Here is a 22,016-nt window from a genome sequence, read left to right as displayed (position 1 = left end):
GTTTGTTGTTTTTATTGTAATTGTAGGCTTTAAAATTGAGAGTGTACAAAGATATTAAGTTACTTTTACATCAATTATAATTTTGTCTGCAACAGTATATTGTGAAACAGTGATGACTGCTGTACCAATATTTTGACTATAATACCTATTATGTCTGATTTTTTCACGCATTGTTGTAAATGTAACGGAATTTGATGCGACTGTCATATAAGTGAGATCTAGAGGTTCGGCGTTATGAAACGAATTTCAATCCACCATTTTCTACATTTGAAAATGCCTGTTCAATATTTCTGTGATTTTAGTTTTGCTAGATGGAATATTAAAGTTTACTTTCAAGTAATTGTGGAATTTGATTGCAGTAGTGGAAAGATATAAACAAACGGTTCACATCTAAATTCTTTTTTCTTAACACCACATATTATAAATGCCTGAGTCAATTGATTTAAAATAAAGAGTGTATTATTCAAATGTAGCTATTAGTATGTCTTTCCCATTAGCTTTTCTTCTGTTGTGTATATTTTTTTTTATATTTATAAATATTGAACTGTCAAAAGCTACACTAACAGTACGGCATGATACTATTCATGTTTTCAATAGTCTTTTTTTCATGTCTTTCTCCATGTCTATTTTGGTATTTCATAGTGCATTGTCAATGATGATTTATAAAAATATGATATGATGTTTTACATACTGTTAATTGTTCATGTTGTTATCATGATATTAAATACAAAAAAAAATCTGTTCAGATTTCTTTAATGGAATTAAAAGTATATCTGTCTTCTACTGGCTGCTTGTTTTCCTCTCATCCCTTGGATGGACGACAGTTCGAGGACTATAAGAAAAGAAAAAGGAAACGTTAATGTGTCTGAATATATTTCATATTTATCGGAGAAAATTTAAAACAGTTGTCACGTAAAATGACTATCAAAGATAATAAACTTTTATATACTTTAGCAAAATTAAGTCAGTATATTGACCTTAAAATTGAAAAACTATTTGTATTATTTCTGTAAAATATTGAATTGCAGTTTGCCTCACGACTGATATTTCTTTTGAATGTTTGACTGTATGATCCTTAGAATTAATTTCCACAGGAGTAATTTGACAATAATATAGATATAAACACGATGTATTTCTGAATGATTCGAAAACGGGTCAATGTATTACATGATCATTAATATAAATATTTATCAAAACAACAATCACAAAACACTGTAGAAAAAATTAAAGTACTTTTTTTATCCCAAATTCATGTATTTGGTTTTGATGTTATATTGGTTATTCTCATCGGATTTTGTCTAATGCTCAGTCCGTTGGTGTGTGTGTTACATTTGAAGGTTGTGTCGTTGTTCTCCTCTTATATTTAATGCGTTTCCCTCAGTTTTAGTTTGTTACCCCGATTTTGTTTTTTGTCCATAGATTTACGAGTTTTGAACAGCGGCATACTACTGTTGCCTTTATTGGACAACACGAGCTCTATCGAAATCCGAACCTGATCTCATATTTGGCAAATTGCTTCAATAGTAGCACAAGATAACACACATCAAGATAAATTCAATAATTATATACATTCTTTTATGCAATAATCGAAATAAATATCAAATTATTATCGGTACGACAATAGATAAACAACGCCATAAAAAACATGACTTCATTCAGTTCGTTATCTTAAATTTAACCCTTTTGCAAAGAGGGCATGCTAGACAAGTGATGGGTAGATTCGGCAAACATGTATCAGACATTTCTTGTCTAAATAAATTCACAACTTACATATTGGATATTTTATGCAATAAGAAAATCAAATACATAACTGTAGATATGAGAATGAGAACGGTCTTGTATGATTATAAACTTACATCTGAACATTCACAGATATACCCCATTTGATCTGTATTGCACATTATATCGTTCCATTCATAATTAACTGCTGACCAAAAATGACCACAGTCTTCATTATTAGCATTGTTTGGTTGGCCTCGATTCCAGTTAGAATAACTGACTGCTGAAGAGTCATTAACCCATCTCCAGTCTCCTTCATTCTTTATGTCTGCCATACCCATCCAATAGCCATATGTGTGTTTAACCGATTCTGTTTTGCCATTATAAACACACATATATATAATTTATAAAGGGCCAATCAAAACGATCTCACAAGTAAACATGCTACGACAAACAAACATCAATAACACGACGATGTTATTTTTAGCTGTGTAATCAAAATGATATATGGCCTGTTTTATTTAGACTCAAACTAGTTGTTGGTTTAAAATAACCTGAAACATGTTTTACCTTAACCCATTAACCTGTTAAAAAAACGCAACGGTTAAAGAAAAGGTTTAAGCTAAAAACAATTCTTAACAATGAAATATATCTTAAAATGTAATGTTCACGCATTGTACTAAATATAATGGAATTTGATGCGACTGTCATACAAGAGAGAATTTTAGAGCTAAAAAAACAGGTCTGGATGACATTTTTCTATAATTACTGTAGGCTTTTTTCAAAGCTCTAGCATTTTTTTCTAGTTGCATAGTTCCCCTTTATTATATGCATATAGATTTGAGCAAAAGGCTTTGAAATCAATCCTTGTTGATGTTAGCATGTATTTTTGTTATATTTCTGAACTCAAAGAACTTGCGTTAGAATACATAAATTATGGCAAAGTACCGTTGTTAATTCCGTTTATTATACCTCAGTTATCATTTTCTATATATTTATAATAAGTACACAATACTTTTTAATTTTTCAAATTACAAGCGTTGAATTATTGTGCCGGTCAATAGTTTCTAATTATTGGACTCGATGAAACTTTTTGACCGCAAGCGTCATTATATTTTGCGGAATTTCCAGTGCCACTTCGGGATTGGGGGTTTTTGAAATTACCGAGGGAGTATCGACATCGCGTTTAACCTATTGTACCTAGGGTTGACATCAGCGCAAGATGTAGCATTAATAGTTCAGAATATTTATGAATTAAATGATTCGGTTGGATTTCAGATTTTTATATAATGATAGTTGATTAATCATCGCTATTTACTGTCTGTTGTCTTTTTCGATATTGTTCAACACAACCGACTGGATTTTCATGGAACAGTTCGTTTAGTGTCAGGACAACAGTTTCACAATAAACTTACTATTCCACTCATATCCTGTCAACATGTATCCAATATCACCTTGATTGAAATGAAAATATACACTCAAATTGTCCATTGAACTTGAATTTATTTAAGAAATCTTTAAAAAATATTTTCACACACTTTTTCATTTACATTTTCTCAACCTTTTTATTTTTTGTCAAGTTTCTAATACATATGTCCCAAACGTATGACAGTGGTAGTGCGATATATCATATATATATATAAAATATACTAACTAGTGATCATGTCAACAACCCATGAGTTTTCTTCTGAGTCTGTAATTTTCACAAGGTATCCTCCCATAGTTTGACATTGTTTCTGGAATGATAGAAATAGCATGTTATACCCTGCAGGAAAAAAAACCAAAGCATTGAATTCATTAGCTTTAAATTTCTATTTTTGACCGTTAAGTGATTTCTGAAATCTATCCGCACACTATTTTAGAATATTTATAACATCCAAAAGTATTGACATAAAATGCTATAACAAACAATAGGACTTGAACAAATGGCAACCATTGTATAGCATACATAAAAAATCCGTGTGTACTGATTGTAGTATATGTAAACATGGTAAAATTAAAGGCTTTTTTTTTTTAAAAAAACTCCTTTATCATCTTAATATACCAACAACCACTCACTATTTATCCAATATCCTTGCAAGGGTTCTTTTTTGTTTAAATTACAAGGTACTATAAATTTAAGATTTGTGAACTAATAATTATTTTACATGTTGGTTATATGAAGTTGTACTTGTAACCAGTTCTTTCAACAGAGAAGTATTGAGCCAACTCTTGATAACTAATTGAATAGCTTTTGATTCATTTGAATTTACCAGATGAACGGAAATTTGTGGATCATCACCTCTGTAAATATAAATAAAAGAGACCTACCGCAGCATCATGCCAATTTTTACCATCAGGTGAAAAAAAGTAGCAGTTAGTTTTGTACTTTTTCCAACCGGCTGGACAATTCACAGGGGCAGTGCACTTACCAGATGCTGTTGAAATAAATAGATAACGTTTAAAACCAAGAACATCGCTCGATGATAAAATGAAAATTCGCTATTTATTATGTGTTACACTTTCGGCTGTTCACGAAGTTTTTAAGTGATGTTAACGAACAGTTCACAAATTTAAAACCTATCTCGTTGAAATCTACCCCACCACATTTCTGTTTTATTTAAACATAGATAAATGAACATTTGTTAAGAGTTGTTAAACTGGTCAAAATTGGATCTTAATTAAAATAAAATAAGGACATGAACACACATATCGTATGGTCGGCTATAAAAGGCCTCGACATTAAAAATTATTATATGCATGTCACAGGAGACTGTTAAAATTCAAATATTAAGTAATAAACATTGCTTGTCTCTTTTAATCTTTTTCCATTTGCCACAAGTAACAGTTTTAATTTACCTTTAATCTTGTTTTCTATGGACTGAAGCATGCACTGAACCTCAAACTAATTGCAACAGAAAATGTTTTATTTCTAATCTATAGCATTAAGCCCCAAGTATACAACGGAAAAAGTCCCATAAAATTTAACTTGAGGAAAACTCAAATTTTGCATTTTTAATTTCTTATGAAAATTAGCATTGGAAAGGGAGATAACTTCTCAAAAATTAGTCTTTTTTTTCAGTTGCAGGTTGATTTTCTTAAAATTCATGTAAATTATGATACTTTGATGGGATTATATGTTTGTATTTGACTATTATATTATATAATCTTCTGCTCATGAAATGTACAAAACGGAAGTGATATGGGTATTTTTATTTTGTTTTTGCACATTTTTCATTGTGACCATTTGGAAAAAATAATGTGAGTATTTGGTATTGTTTATATCTGTAAATTATATTTGTTCAGCATCTACCTTGTTTAAAGAAGTTTTAAACAACAAAAAGAAGATTCTATGCTTAATTAGTTTTATTAAAATTGAGATTCTTTACCTTGACATGCTAAAAAATCTAATAAATGGTCAACTAATGGATTATGAAATATAGGTTGTTACTATCTGATAAAAAATATGCAAACATCTTTAGAGATGTTTGTTATACTCTAAAGACAGCTGAAATATCACGAATCAATACATTCTGTTGAATAAAAGCGGTAAAGTTGTTGTTTTTTTTTCTATCAATTTTTAATGATATTTCTTTATTCTTTGCAGAGTCATCTTCCATATCAATGCAAATCTCCATAGGAATTTTAGAATCATGATATTTTAGTTTTCCTCAAGTTAGTTTTTATGGGACTTTTTCTGTGTATATTTGGGGTATTATCCTGAAGATTAAAACTTTAAAATCTTCTGTTGCAATTACTTCAAGGTTAGGGTCAAATGTATGCTAGATTGACTGGACTAACAACATAAAACATATTATTCTTCTAAAGGTCAACATACGTTTTGTAAAATAGATAATTTCATGTACAAAATATACAAATCACTGGGTATCCCCAGGTTGAGAAAAACTTAATTTCTTTTTTATTGTTTGGATTTAAGAGTTCCTGATGAGAGTAAATCCAGAAAGTCATTTCGGACGAATGACATTTTTTAATCAGGCGTGGTACAATACCCCCGTGAAAACAAATTTGAAAAAGTGTTAACAAGAGAAAATCAACAACGGTTTATCTAAATAAAACATTCTCTTAAGTCAGACAGATGTTAAGTTTATAAATGGAATCAGTTAGTATAATTCAAGTGATTTGTATGGAACGCCGGAACTTTCTTATAGTGTAAAAAATTAATGTGTTTTGTCGCATTGCTTTAAGTCCTCTCATTTCTTCTTTATGTTATGTTTAAGTGCCTTTATGTCCTGACACTGCATCTCTGTGTTATGTCAAATTTAATATTTGTTTGGTCAAACAATTGTATGATATGTCATTACTAATCTTTGTTGTGTGCAATAGGGTTTTCATTATGTTGTACTACTATGTATTCTATGCACAATTGATACTCTCTGTTAACATTCATTACGTTATGTGCAAATGCCTATTACATTATGTGCAAAGACCTATTACATTATGTGCAAAGACCTATTACGTTATGTGCAAATGCCTATTACATTATATACAAATACCCATTACATGATGTGCAAACACCTAATATGTTTTGTGCAAACACCTATTACGTTATGTATAAACACCTATTTCATTATGTGCTAACACATATTATGTTGTGTGCAAATGCCTTTTACATTATGTTCAAACATATATTACTTTATGTGCAAACATCTATATTGTACAAACACCTATTACATTAATAGCAAACACCTATAACGTTATGTACAAACACCTATTACATTAATAGCAAAACACTATTACATTATGTGCAAAGCCCTATAATGTTATGTGCAAATGCCTATTGCATTATGTACAAATACCCATTAAATGATTTGAAAACACCTAATACGTTTTGTGCAAACACCTAATACGTTTTGTGCTAACACCTATTACGTTATGTATAAACACCTATTACATTATGTGCTAACACATATTATGTTGTGTGCAAATGCATATTACATTATGTTCAAACATATATTACTTTATGTGCAAACATATATTACGATATGCACAAACACCTATTACAGAAATGACAAACACCAATGACGATATGTGCAAACACAAATTACGTTATATACAAACACCTTTAACTTCAATGGCAAACACCTATTACGATATGTGCAAACACTGAATACGTTATGTGCAAACACCCATAACGTTATGTACAAACACCTACATGTATTACTTTAATGACCAACGCCTATTACGTTATGTGCAAACACCTATTACGCTCTGGTAAACGCTTTTTTGACACAGATTAAAATAAAACGCATCAATAATATGGAAAATTAAGAAAATCACAAGTTTTAGCTTTCTTATAAGCTGTGGACTGCTTCGCTCTTTCCTTATTTAACAAGGTAAAATGTGTGCATGGGGTTGTTAGTAAAATATTTGAAATGTGGTGTTTTTAGTTTTTAGTAATTGTTTTTTTTTTAAATGCTATGAATATTTTGTTTCAGGGAAAATGATGTTTTTTTTTTACTTTTAATAGTGTGCGTATACACCCATGCTTCTAAAATTTTGTTCACTCTCTTGCTATATGTTGAAAATTTAAACATTTACAAATAAACAGACACAACTCTGAAGATTTGCCTAGATTGGCAAAAGTTACAAAATATAAATGTTACACTCAGAAATGTGTCCTTCTTCCCAAACGTGTCCACTTGACGTCACTGCATTCCAAAACATGTCCTAATGTAAAAGTGCGCCAAATCGTGTCATATGTTAACGCCTAAACATGTCCATTTTTTAATAAACACCCGAACGTGCCCTATCCCCCAACGTGCCCATATGAAGCATAATTTTGTTTCTTTTGCTGGAACTATAATTCGTGCCCATATTATAAATACGTAGGTTATTTATGTATTGCTTTTTTATTATCATATAATCATTTTACAATTTTATACATTACTTTAGGTCTTTCTTAAACCAGCAGTATAACCTTGGTAAAATTGGGGGCGTCATTTTGGCTATGTTGAACTTAAATGTGAGCAGCCATGCTCAGTTTAATCGTTGATGTTAAATCAGATACCTCGTGTAGGGAGAATGTCCATCTCTCTGCATTGGTTTACTTCGGTTGTTATCTGCTCTTTGGTCGGGTTGCTGTCTCTTTGACAATTCCCCATTTCCATTCTCAATTATACATTTGAAGCTTCCCATGTGAACCAATCAACATAGATTTGAATTTTTTGATAATAAGAATCATATCATTATTTTCGCACCATATCTAAAAAACTTGCTATTTCGTCATTAAACTTATCACATATAGCATGGAAGAAGAGTATTTAAGAGTTGTGTCGTCATCATACAAATCAGACTTTGTATGATTTAGTTGAAGTGGGAGATCATTTATATATAAAAGAAATAATAAAGGGCCTAGAATACTAACCTGCGGTACACCAAAATGTTAAATTTTCCCTAAAGATATGTTTGTTATTTATTTCTACTTTCTGAAATCTGTTTGATAAATAAGATTTGAACCATTCAAAAAGAAAGAGAAAAATTTAAACATTTTTAATTTTGATAATAAAATTGAATGATTTACAATATCAAACGCTTTTTTTAAATCTAAGAATAGAATTCCAGTGTAGTTTCCTTGATCCATGTTAATTATCAATTCTTCAACAATTTCCGATTCTCTATATCATGTATATAAACAACATTCAGTGATTCCCTACATAATCCCCCTGGATCCGCCTAGGAAAATGCATCATCAGAGTTGAAAACAATTCACTTAGTAAACGATTAATGCAGCTGTACTAAATATTTGAATGTTCGATCTAAATGAGCATGACATACTTGCAACTGGAAAATGAGCATTTCAGTCAAAAGTTAATTCTTACGATACAGATTAAATTTGCAATCATGAACAACAAGCATTGAACAAGCTATTGATAATAAATGACTACTTTATCAACTGTTTCTCCCATCATAGAATTGCCATAAACATTATTGATTGTATATCAGTGCTAAAACGTTCTGGCAGGGCTTTTCAAAAACACTATTTTTGAGTGCAACGGTGAGGCCTAAATGCCAACGCAATTTTGATGTTACGTGATTAAACAATTATACTTCTTAAAGCTACAGTTCTGGATCTAGAAAATGGCCAGCCTCCAATCTTTTCAATCTCCAGGATATTTTGGTTAATATCAACCAGAGGGGACCAATTATAACTCTTTAAATAAACTCGTAGCCAATATAAAAAAAGAAGATGTGGTATGATTGTCAATGAGACAACTCTCCACAAGAGACCAATAGTTTATTTGTATTTATTGTTCTCTTTAGAGTTGACAAACGTACTTCTGCTACAAACAAACAAACTAACAAACAAACCTTTTGGAAGAATTTTTCTGTTTTTACGTTAGCTTTTGGCAGTGAGGGCACCCGCTATCTTGGAACATGCAAATACGTTTCTTCACTGTCAGACAATAAAATAAATGTTATTGTGTTTATGTTTTTGTGTGTAATTCTAAAATAAAATCGGGGTCTAGATCTTGTATAGCTGACTATACACAATATGGGTTTTCTCATTTTTGAAACCGTACGCTTGCCTATAATTGCTTACATCCACTTTATTTGAACTTTGAGGGATATTTGTCGCATTGGCAATCATATCACATCTCCTTTTTTTATTACACGTATCAACTATTAAAACATAATTGTTCAATGCGGACTTAACTCGAATTCAATAAGTTTCTTCGTGTTTATGTTTGCAAGCAACTTTACTTACTGAATATGAAGTTATATAAAATCTCTCATAACATAAACAAAACAAACATATTTACAGACAGAGTAGCACAAGGATAAATAGAAGCAAAACCATGCTTGTTTACAGTGTAATAAATATTCGTCGCCTACAGTTTTTTGTTTTATAGTTCCGCCCCAAAAAGCCATATTGTGTAGCCAAGTTTGCCTGGAATTTAGCCAACTTGGTACCAATAGAAACATAATTGTCTTTACCTATTCAGTTATATCTATTACATGAAGCGTTTTCTTCTGATGATGATATAAACATATACATTATTTTTGTCAGGAGATTTGCTACTAGTATATAGTTCAACCAAACTTATTTGTTAGAAAATATATATGTAGGACTCTAAAGTGCGATGGGGACGCTAAAGTACGATGGTCACGCTAAAGTGCGATGGTCTACGCTAAAGTACGATTCCTCTATACGCTAAAGTGCGATGGTCCGCGAAAGTATAGGCGAGAGAATTGTACTTGGATTATGACGTTAACAGTCGTTTATACAAACCAAAAATGTATATGCCGGAACATAAATTAAGAACATTTGATTCACAACTTTTAAACCAAATGTCCATGATTTAATTTCAGACCTAACCGTGCTTCGTCGGCTGAAGATTTATTTCGGATGCTGGAAGAAGGACTTGTGTCCTGCAGTCGACCATTTTACTTTATAGATGCTAAATAGGTTGAAAATAGTATACGCATAGGTATCGTAGATCCTGCTTCTATTGGCAGCGAACGTATGCACTAAAATTATTGTTTACAATTCAGTTTACATTGCGGTCCCCGTTAAAATATTCTCGATTTTATTGAAAAGTAACGTCAGGAAAATAAAGGTTCATGTTTTTCAGCGGAAATTATAAATTGTCTGCTAAAACATAGTTTGTACAGTGCAGGAAAATATAACATGTTTTTTTTATGGAAAAGAGAAAGCTCGACGAATATCGCGTTTTCTCGCATTTAAGAATAAAGCTAAACACCTTGTACAAATAAATGTTACTTAATGTATTCAGACAATGTGGTTGGTCTTATAAATTTAGAAACTATCACTATATAAGCTTACCGATAAATCATAAAGCCTATCACATATGTTATACCTTAGCATTCTAGCTTTTGCAAATAGACTAATTTTTTTTTTAAATCCATGTATTTAAATGTTTTAAACCGTCGACCTTATCATATTGGTCCATCGCACGTTAGCGCGATATACCATCGTACTTTAGCAAACAAACAGCCATCGCACTTTAGCGTGAGACACCATCGTACTTTAGCGTAGACCATCGCACTTTAGCGTGATCATCGCACTTTAGAGTACCATCGCACTTTAGAGTCCTACATATATAATGATAATATTAGGGTAAAACAAAACAACTCAAAACAAAAGAAGACATAGACATGTTATGACCAAAATAACAAACACATTCACATACACTTCAAACTCTTAGTTTGATCAAATATAAGTATGCATTGTACTAGCGTTCAAAATATATTTTGTTTTAAATTTGTTATCAATTGACAGATTTAGCAAAAGACTGAAGATGGGAATTATTTCTGGAAAACGCTAAAAAACAAACGTGTAAGACTTAAGGGCTAATAAAAAATGATGACGACTGCGATTGGAATGGATTTTAATTATTGTAATCTAAACAAAAGTAATCAGACAGAAGAATAGAAAAAATAAAATTTAAATGAAAGCGATTAAAAGTCTTAGATAAACTAATTGGTTATCGGCTACTTAGTGTCTAGCGGCAATTATTTTATTCATCAAGATAACGTGTAGATATGATCACAAGGTCAGTATGGAAAAATGGCAAATTATTTAGCTTTAAAAGATTTTGACAATACTACGTGCACATTTGCCTGTCCCGAGTCAGGAGCCTGTCATTCAGTATTGTCGTTGGTTCATTTTTGTTTTTCATATATTGTTTTGTTATAGATTACGCCGTATTTTTTTTTTTATTTTAATTGTTTCATATTATTCGTTTCGAGTCTCTTTTTTACCGATACTACGGTATGGGGTTTTCTTATCGTTGAAGGCCGTACAGTTGTCTATAAATGCTAGCATCCACTTAAAAGACCCAGAAATGATAATGTGAAACATATCAAACTAGAAAACTAACAGCCTAATTTATGTACAAAAAAAAATAAAAAAATAAATGAAAAACAATTATGTAACGCATAAACAAACGACAACCACTGATTGCTGTACTGCTCATCGATATTTTTTCTGTACGTTCGTTTTGTGTTTTTTGTGTTTTTTTTTTTTTTGTCATATAAAAAAGTAGATGTGGTATGATTGCCAATGAGACAACTATCCACAAAAGACCAAAATGACACAGACATTAACAACTGTAGGTCACCGTACGGCCTTCAACAATGAGCAAAGCCTATACCGCATAGTCAGCTATAAAAGGCCCCGGTAAGACAATGTAAAACAATTCAAACGAGAAAACTAACGGCCTTATTTATGTAAAAAAAAATGAACGAAAAACAAATATGTAACACATAAACAAACGACAACCACTGAATTACAGACACAGCTTTGTACCGTACGTAAGTAAAACATCGAGAACATAATAAGCTGTTTCTATTGAAATGCCTATCATTGAAATGCCTACCCTCTTTGGTAATGGTATACGCAAAAAACGTCAAAATATTGTTTGAAATCCTTAATTTTCTACAAAAGTAAAGCATGAAACGCGTAATGATTCTGTGTAATGCGAAATAGATTCAGAGATAAAAATCCATTTCATTTTCTGTTGATCACCTTCCCCTTTTTACCACTTTTTTCATATAGATTTTCAACTCAAAGTAATGATTAGACTGTATTGAGTAAAAACAATGTTAGGAAGAAGCAGATTAATTGTGCTTCTTCGTTCGAATTTATTGAGCAGGTTCCTAAGGGTAAACATATTGTCTATAACTTTCCATAGCATTTAACTGCAGTGAAACTCAAGACTAACTTCTAACAATATTTGAAATCAAATTTATAAAAATGCTGCACACTTGAACCTAGAACTGAAATTAATTACGACTCGCAAATATTGTCAAAAGCCTTTTATGAGTTTTCAAAAGCCATAATTTTTCAAGATGCAGTTTATGTAGTAATATCCTATGACAAGCTGTAGAGGAGTCTCAAGCTGGACGAAAATTCCAGAAACCATATCAATGACAGTGCTATCATATCAAGTAAACCAAGGACTGACTGCACTTTTTATATCCTGTAACCATAACTGTACTACATACACTACAAACCATTAAAGTCTGAAATGGCCTATATCTGTACTCGACTGTACTGATTTTTACTCGACCAGTCTGAATTGGTCTGACTTTTACTTGACATTACTCGACCCCAGTCTGAACCATACTTGACTGTACTGAATCGTACTTGACCCTTATCTTTGCCGTTGAAAATAGTCTGAACTATTACTCGACCAGTCTGAAACAGTCTTAACCCATTCTTGACTTGTACTCGACCTATTTTTCCAGTCTGAACCATACTTAACCAAAGGTCTGAACAGTACTCGACCAGTCTGAACCATACTAGACCAAAAAACTCTACTTTTTTAACTGTTAAAATAAATTTCAATTTAATGACATATATAACAACAGCCAACAAAATTTATAAAAAAATTTAACCTTATATTAGAAATATATCTATGATTATATTTAGGATGAAAAAAAAAAAATTATATATAAAACTTATATCAAAAAGGGATAATATCAAATAAATAAATAAAACTGTTTTTCTGATTAGTGGTGAAATATAAGGAATAACCTCTGCTTGTGGCAAACTCATAAATAAGATCACACCTGGTCAGAGGTATTAGATTCTAAATAACATTGATTCAAAATTGCAACATCCTGTTTAAGTTAAATAACAAGGCCTTTCAAATATACATGTATGTACTAGATAAGTAATACACGAATTTAAGAAAATAGGGCTTTCTTTTTACCTGTAAAACACACATGTATTGAGGTAATTAGAACATATTAAAGTGCTTTCTGTATGCCATGTTAATTTGACCAAAAAAATTACTTAAATTAATTGAAATAAATTTTTACTGTTACTTTGGAATACTTTTCTTTTTTTAAAAAGGTTATCAAGGATTGCTATGGAAATTCTATTATCATGATTACATTAAATTCTTGGTTTAATAAAACAAAACAATTAAGCTCTCATTTTTTTAAATTTATTAAGTTGTTTTATATACTATTTTATATATAAATTAATTATAAAAAAAAACATTCACTGCATTATTTATTCAACTCAACTAAATCTTTACTAGGTTTAAGTTAATGGTGAAAATAGTCCAGTTACCATAAAATACTTCCGAAGTATTCATAAAATTTTGAATAAATATTGAAAATATTAGTCATTTGTTAGTCACAATTCATTTTTTTAGATTATGTGATCAGCTTGTTTTCTTTATATTTTAAAAGTTGATATATATTTTTACGTAAGTGTTGATTAATATTGTGTTGACGTTATATTATAATTGATTATTGTGAAATTTTAATTTCAATACTGTATTGAATACATTTTTAATTTCAATTTGTTGTTCAAATTTCATTTTTATTTTAAAAAAATCCTAAATTGATAAAATTCAGTTGATAGATACAAAGAATAGGTCTAGGTTGGTTAAGACTTGGTCGAGTATGGTTCAGACTAGGTCGAGTATGGTTCAGACTAGGTCCAGTACGGTTAAGACTAGGTCGAGTACGGTTCAGACTAGTATAAAATGGTTAAGTACTGGTCAAGTACACATTCAGACTGTTAAGTATGGTTCAGACTACAGTCGAGTATTATCAAGTAAATCTCAGACGAATTCAGACTGGTCGAGTAAAAATCAGTACAGTCGAGTACAGATATAGGCCATTTCAGACTTTTAATGGTTTGTAGTGATATGGATTTTGAAGTATGTTCAATGCTGTTTTAAGTCATTAAAATGTGTTAATCTTTTAAAATCTAATTGTTTTCAAAGCATTTACCATGTTAAAACTATTAGATATTTCTAACATTTCATATAGAAAATTAAACGACCTGCAACTTGTATTGGTTTGACGTGAAACGGAACTGACTGGAGCTAGACAATCTCACTCATCGGGAGCGCCTAATTGCAATCCTTTTTCTTAGAAATCTAACGTTTTGATCTTGAAGTCAATGGTCAAGCTCACCCGAAGGTCGAAGTGATATACGTCACATCGCCTTAAGGTGATACACGTTCATATCATGCATATATATTCAAGTATGTTTTGTTAGTTTGCTACTAGTGTGTCATAAATCCGAAAATTTACTGGAGCAGAGCATCCATGAATTTAACATATTTGTATTCCTTGAAAATATTAAGTACTCGGTTTAAAAAGCTTTGACAATTTATGCCCTTTCATACATATTTCTACCATATTGATAGGTTTTTGCACATCGATCAGTACAAGAATGTACAACGAACGGTACTAAAGAAAGAAAACAAAGCATTAAAAGAATGAATCCACATTGCCAAAATTCTTAGGTCAGTTTTTCCAAGTAAATTTCTGCGAATAAAAATTAAAACAACGGGTTTCTCATTCGCGTTGTGTACTTTAAACAACCGTAAATCACATGTAAGAGCCAACCAACTATTCTCTATTTGTATTTAATCAAGTTTAAGTTACACAGTGTGTTTTTTTCGCGATGTTTACAAGACAGTAATAAATTCATAGGTCCGTCTATTTAAAATAGTTACAGGGTGTACATGTAATATAAAAAATATACAACACTGTGAGGAACTGAACACTTTTTTTACATAAGCATTTAATATTTAACTGTGAACAGTACGCTAACCAGTCGTTGGTGAAAATATTAGGACGGTCTATCTACCAATATTGCAGCGATTAACGCCCGGAAATAGCTCTAATGACATTTTCAAAGTATGTGACGTGGATTGGCTTAGCTGTTCAAGATATATTTATACAATAATGATGAAAATTAATTGATATTTCTCTGTGAAAATGCATCGCATATACAGTAGTAATGAATCGCCCGATAGTGAAAATGAAAGGCTGGTATCATTATTCAACAGTAAACATGAATCGCATCACAAAAACAACATAGTGGAATTTGATTCAATATCCACAAGCTGAACAACAAAACCTTTTTTATGTTATACAACATTATTAATTATGTAAAAAGGTACATTTTTCTGCAAATGAAACTTAACTGCTACTTTTAAATCTCTTGCACGCTTTTCGTGAACAATTCTTAGTATTTATCTAATTGTGTAACAACTTTAAACCTGGATGGCGGTAGGCGCGATTAAAACTCGTCTGCATCAAATACCTAAAAAGTTATCATGAATTTATAGAAACAGTACATATTGTATATTATTTCTTATTTTATTAAAAAAAAAAACATGAATTTGTCGTTTGTTTATTTATCATTCTACATAAGAAATTCATCACGGATACAGTTAAAATGACATTTCAGGATTCGCACATTACATACACTGATTACTGGTTCGCTGCACTGTCGAGTAACGATGGGAAGTAAAATAGAGTTACTTATATGCGACTGTCATGCAAGTGAGAGGTTTAGCTTGCTATAAAACCTGGAACTTTAAGTATACATTTATCTCACAGACTGTTGTTAAATAACGTCATAGGACAAATAAGAAAACGATCGAAATTTGTTGGTTGATAAAAGGGAATTCTATACTACTAAAGGAAGAGATCAATTTCTTTTTTTAGTCAAATGCGTGACACTTTAATAAAATAAATTATTAGTACTGCATAAATCCTTTGGATAGATAGGTATATTTGAACCAAAAATGTTTTACTGGTTACCGATATTTCACTGATTTAACTCTCCTTGTTAAATTCCTAAAATCATCATATCACGTCTCCAATTTAATTTTACATTAAATGTTTTATGTGTGAAAAATATGTAGAGTCGTCACTGGTTCAGACGTACTTATAATATAATAATTTCTATGACTGCATCTTACAATGATTTGTAGGATCCTTTACAATAGATATTTCAGCTGATCCTTAACAATTCCATCTTCATGCCTTATATATCATGTACTTTATTACGACGCTAGATTGAAACAGACAAGGAAAGGTAACACCCGGCCACAAAAAAGCTATATTATTTTGAAGTCTTAAGTGGCCGAGTGGTCTAGCGTGTCGGATACAATACAAAGCGATTTGGTGTCACGCTATATCAGTAGCATGAGTTCGAATCCCGGCGAGGAAAGAACCAAAAAATTGTGAAAGCAAATTAACACAAAAAAAGTCATCTAACATTGTTGGGTTGATGTTTAGACGAATTATATATATATACTTATCACTTTTTTGGTCTTTTGGAAAATGTTGTTTGTGCTGTTTTTAGACCCTTCTACAACGAAATTTGTTTTACATGCACACGTATAAAAATTGCGGTTTTTATCCAACGCAATCATAGGTTTGAACGTAGTTTTCAATTTAGACTCGTTTATGTTTTTTCGTTTGGGCTTGTATCATATTTTCCCTCCGGTTTATATGATCCGTTCATCCTATATTGATTCTTAAAATTCAAGAGTTTATCTAAAAATGAGGGTACTTTTTATATGGCCTTCCAAATACCGTTTCGATCCCTAACATCACTGAAGAGACATTTATTGTCGAAATCCGGATCTGGTGTACTAAAAAAATATTGACACCGTATGTTTGTGTCATAACATCGTGGCCACAAGTTAATTTTTTTTTCTGTTTAGTATTAAATTCATATTAAGATCCATTTTGTTACATCTTGTGATCAACTTTATTTAGCAATCGCCAATGGCAGTCAGCAGGGTTAAAGAACATCAGTTGTTCGACCTGTTAGTCAAATGCGTTTTGTTTAAATATATATTTTCACTTTTTTGGTCTTTTGAAAAATGTTGTTTGTGCTGTTTTTAGACCCTTCTACAACGAAATTTGTTTTACATGCACACGTATAAAAATTGCGGTTTTTATCCAACGCAATCATAGGTTTGAACGTAGTTTTCAATTTAGACTCGTATGTATATAATAATAAAATAAGTAAAAAGTTAACAGTTCCGTTCTATCGATTTAATCCTTCCATTGGGACTCTTCAGGATAACTGATGTAGCGTCGCTATAGGCGACGTCGCCAAGGAGGTTTATGAAGTTCCGCCATTGTTCGTTATTACAAGTTCTCTGGGTTTAATTTCGAACGGAACGAAATATTGCGTATTTCTATTTAAAATCTAATAGAACTTTTAATGTATTAATTAGCGTGTTTAAGTTATATTCTTAGACATTGATATAATTTTAATTCAGTAACTGTATCAGTTTATTTTCCCAAACAGATCCACGCTTAAATAGATTGAATGTTGATTGTTGCTATTTTTTGACATTATATATATATATCTTTTTTGTCTCTCTCATTGAGTCCATTAGGTGCAAGAGTTCGTATCTGGTGCATCCAAAATCTCTCTCTTTTTTGTCTTCCTTGTGTATCCCAATTTTGATTTTTCTCAATGATTTGAAATGTGACGTGACTCAATGAGAGAGACGAAAAAAGATTTAAAAGCAAATCAAACCCATAATTATCTTGAAATCATACAAATTAATTTATAGAAATTCATACAATTAATCGAACATCTATAAATGTGTTCAACTTTTATTCCAACTTCATGTAGTTGTAGCTTCAAACATATTTTCTGCAACATCAATCAATATGTTACACTTTTCCTCAAATCTTGTATAGATTAAGCTACAAAAATATTTTTTTGTCATGCATCCGATTTCACCTTGAGAGATGCACACGCTTGATGAAGCTTGAATATTGCGTATTTCTATTTAAAATCTAATAGAACTTTTATTGTATTAATTAGCGTGTTTAAGTAATATTCTTAGACATTTATATATATATATATATATATATATATATATATATATATATATATATATATATATATATATATATATATATATTATATGTCGTGTACAATTAAGTTTTTGTACAGGTTATAACATGTTAAAAATATTGTACACGGTATAATTTGTACAATGCCAAAATACATGTTACAAATGTATAACATGTAGACAAGTTCAGTACATCGTTACAACATGTACAAAATATTGCTTAAAAATGGTTTTAACCTGTAAAAAATTTTAAAAAAATAATAATAAAGCAGAATATACATTCACCATTGAAACATATCAATTAAGGTGGTACCTAACACTACAGGGGGATAACTCTGTAAAGTCAGCTAAACGTTTTAATTACGTTGAGTGTGTTGTAAAGGGAATATTAAGCTTCTCAATGATCCAAATTGGTGTTTGTCAATTTGCTATATAACCATTGTAATTTTTCTGACAAAACGGTTGGTTCAATTTTTTAAAATTTTTAAATTTTGTTAAAGTGTCAAAGTAAAATACTTTGACAAAATTTTATGAAAATTAAACGAGCCAAATTAATTTTAGTGAAAGTGTTGGGTACCACCTTAATAAAAGACAGTTATTAAATGCAAAAGAAAGGGCATATACAGTATGCATAAAATACTACATTTTCATACATTTTAGAAATTATTTTTTTTACTTGTTGCTACAAGACAGAGAGAGACATGTGATACATTTGAGTTGCACAACACTTTCATTCTTTCAAACTTTTAATTTGTCCACATTTACACCTACCAGTCTAACAACTGCCTTTCTTATACTGACAATGCACAAAACTTTGCCCTCCTCTTAATGATATCTTACTCACCATCTCTCTCACATTCATATCACTCATTTGGGACTTCAGGCACATTTAAAGTTGCATTTGAAGAAATTGAACCTGATTTCTACACAAGTATCCCTTTATTTGTTCAACTAAGTCTTCCTTTAGTTCCAATTTTATAGCCGCAATGATCATTCACATTCATCACCACGCCAGTTATGTTTTCTCATCGGCAGGGATCATAACAATGGATAGAATAGGAATGATAGTTAATCTAGTTTTTTTTTTTTTTTTTTTTTTTTTTTCAAGGCATCCGCTTGTACCTGCTGGTCAGAAAGGTCTCTCTTTCGTGCATGATTGATGTCAACATTTGAAATTTCAGACAAAACCTCACTGGTATTGACACCAGGAATATCACCACCAGAAATCGCCCTCTTTTGAGGAAGTATACCAGTAGATATCATGTATGCTGATACTTCCTCACCAACCATGTAAGCATCACTTCATTCAATTACCATTGTTGCTGTTTCTAAGTCAATTGTTTGTTTATTGTTGTCTGCTGAATCATGACCATTTAATTCACTATCAGTCTAGTCTCTGATATTGCTTTGTTAAGTTTCAATTTCAGTGTCGGTTTTATGTTCTGTCTCGGTAAAAGGGTCGTCACAGTCAGTATTATGAATACAGAACTTGCTTCAAATACTGTTTCAAGTCTTCTTCTGTTTGAATACCAGGTAAATAATAATACAGAATATTGTTTATTGAGTACATGACTTTTTGTGTATTTTGAATGTCTTTAAGGTATTAAGTAATTATAAAAACTATTTATCTGGTCATTAATTATATCAAAGAGATATCTCACTAAAATGAATGGACCATTACAAAATAAATGAGGAAAATATTATTGAGGTTAATGGCATGTGTTGTAATAATAGAAACATATTTTTTTTCAAATTTCAAAATTATTTTTAAGCAATATTTTGTACATGTTAAAACATGTATGAGGTACTTTCGTACATGTTATAATTTGTATTTTTGCATTGTACAAATCATAACATGCTATAACATGTACAAAATTGCAATTTGTACACGACATAATATATATATATTTATATAAATAATACCACAACACTATATGTATACATACCTGCAACAATATAAAATATAAATAAAGTCAGAATTCCTACTACAGTCAACTTCCCCATTGTGAAAGATTTGCTGTTTACAATTTACAACTTTAAGTCTTCGTAACGTCCTCGTGCAGATGTTACCTGAAAATACATGTCCTTTTATAACTCATTAGAGATAGGTGTATAATTAATAAAACAAAACATGTATTATATGCTTGTACAAAATTAATTTGTATAATTTAGTACATTAATTTTGCAGGTAAAACAATTTATTCAATTATGTTGACCTTTGGTCTTTTAATGGTGTAAGTATGCCTTGTTTTGTAGTTTTCCGATTGGCAATTATACCACATCTTATTTTAATATGCCTCAATGCATTTTTCATCTTGATATTAGAAAATTATCAGATTCAGATAGGAATTGATATTGATATAACAGTAGAAATATTTACGACTTTTCAAATATGAATGCGAAACATTTTTTGAATATAAATTCTTCCCTTTGCATACACTAGTATACGTTTTAGTATGAGTTTGACTCTCTCTGTGATACAAAATGTATCTTTCGTCCCTCTTTTGGGTAAACAAAACTGAACAATCTTCGCATACTGTATATGCACCTAATATTGACTTGAGTACTAAATTAAAGACATCTGGACCTCTTCAGTCTGAACAATACCCTGATTGCGAGATAGTTTTGAAATAAAGTCACGTTCAGACTGCAGACATGCATTTTATCCGAACTTAGGGTTAACAAAGGTGCCATTTAGTTACTAAGAGAGACCTTTGGAATACTTAGGGTCTTTAATTTCGTGTCCTTTCGCAACACAACATGTCTGACTTCAAAAGATTAAGCATTCGTTTTGTTATTCAAATCTGTTCGAATTGTTTTACACCAGTCGATTTTGGGCCCTTTATAGTTTGCTATTCGGTGTATTATAAGGGTATGTGTAGAAGACCGTTCTTTGACCTATTTTTGTTTATTTTTAACACATTGTGACTTGGATTGAGAGTTTTCTTAATGAAACTGATACCACGTCTTCTTATTTCTTTATGCATCAATGACTTTTTGAACTTAATTACTGAGACAGAATGAAATTATTTAATTTACATCTTAATCCTGTGACAATCAAAAATGTTCTTTTGTTTTAAATCTTTGTCCTATAAAGGACATTCTTGCAATACAGTTTTTAAAATGAGAATATATCAACTTATTTCTAAATCTGATAATACAACTACATGTATCTTAATAATGTTATATTTAGAACTTCAAGGTGCTGTCATTTTATTTTTGAGATGTTTTCCGTGACGTCCAATTAATAAGCTGCAAGATTATTTATTGCAATGAAGATATGCTGTCATATTGCACATTTTTGTCAATGAATAATATGTGCATCTGCTGTCTGCTCGTCACATGCTTCTTCTTACAGGGAATAACTAATTTTAAATAAACAAAAGAACCTATGTCGTTTATACCTTGATATATTTGCATATAAAACAAAGGATTCTCTCTAACAATGTAGGCGAGAATAAAAGTCACCACAAAAAGTTCTGTTTTGTTGATCTTGTTTTGCTGATCATTTAATCTTTTATTTATCTCTATCATCCTTGATTTAGATTGAAAAACAAGCACGATCAATTTATGAATAGTATAATACCGATTTTTCTTAAGTTTGTATAATTATGCACATTTTTTCTGAGCCGAACTAGACAACACAATAGTTTCATGAGTTCAGTGGCCGAAAAAACACCGAGCGTT

At 30.8% G+C, this 22,016-nt stretch overlaps 1 protein-coding gene across 2 annotated transcripts; it reads right to left on the bottom strand.

The window, feature by feature from the left end:
• Positions 1-737: 737 nt before the first annotated feature.
• On the bottom strand, positions 738-20,425 carry LOC143079936 (perlucin-like protein). 2 transcript variants are annotated; one of them, XM_076255560.1, is made up of 5 exons: positions 20,276-20,425; positions 4,030-4,136; positions 3,374-3,455; positions 1,857-2,089; positions 738-832 (listed from the first exon to the last, which is right to left on the bottom strand). In XM_076255560.1, exons 1-5 carry the CDS (start codon positions 20,331-20,333, stop codon positions 803-805), a joined length of 510 nt encoding a protein of 169 aa, XP_076111675.1. In that variant the 5' UTR covers positions 20,334-20,425; the 3' UTR covers positions 738-802. The 2 variants fall into 2 exon arrangements, with proteins under 2 accessions (XP_076111675.1, XP_076111676.1); XM_076255561.1 differs by lacking the exon at positions 20,276-20,425 and adding an exon at positions 4,558-4,592.
• Positions 20,426-22,016: the final 1,591 nt, after the last annotated feature.

The sequence above is a fragment of the Mytilus galloprovincialis genome, chromosome 6 (assembly GCF_965363235.1).
Source record: "Mytilus galloprovincialis chromosome 6, xbMytGall1.hap1.1, whole genome shotgun sequence".
Classification (NCBI taxonomy): domain Eukaryota; kingdom Metazoa; phylum Mollusca; class Bivalvia; order Mytilida; family Mytilidae; genus Mytilus; species Mytilus galloprovincialis.
This window is presented reverse-complemented; position numbering and strand designations above follow the sequence as displayed.

What these genes read in the sequence shown, in the direction of transcription:
- LOC143079936 (XM_076255560.1), bottom strand. Translation starts at nt 20,333, where the DNA reads ATGGGGAAGTTGACTGTAGTAGGAATTCTGACTTTATTTATATTTTAT. An exon ending in TATATTTTATATTGTTGCAG is followed by an intron (nt 4,137 to 20,275) that starts GTATGTATACAT and finishes TTATTTCAACAG; the next exon opens with CATCTGGTAAGTGCACTGCC. An exon ending in AAAATTGGCATGATGCTGCG is followed by an intron (nt 3,456 to 4,029) that starts GTAGGTCTCTTT and finishes CTATCATTCCAG; the next exon opens with AAACAATGTCAAACTATGGG.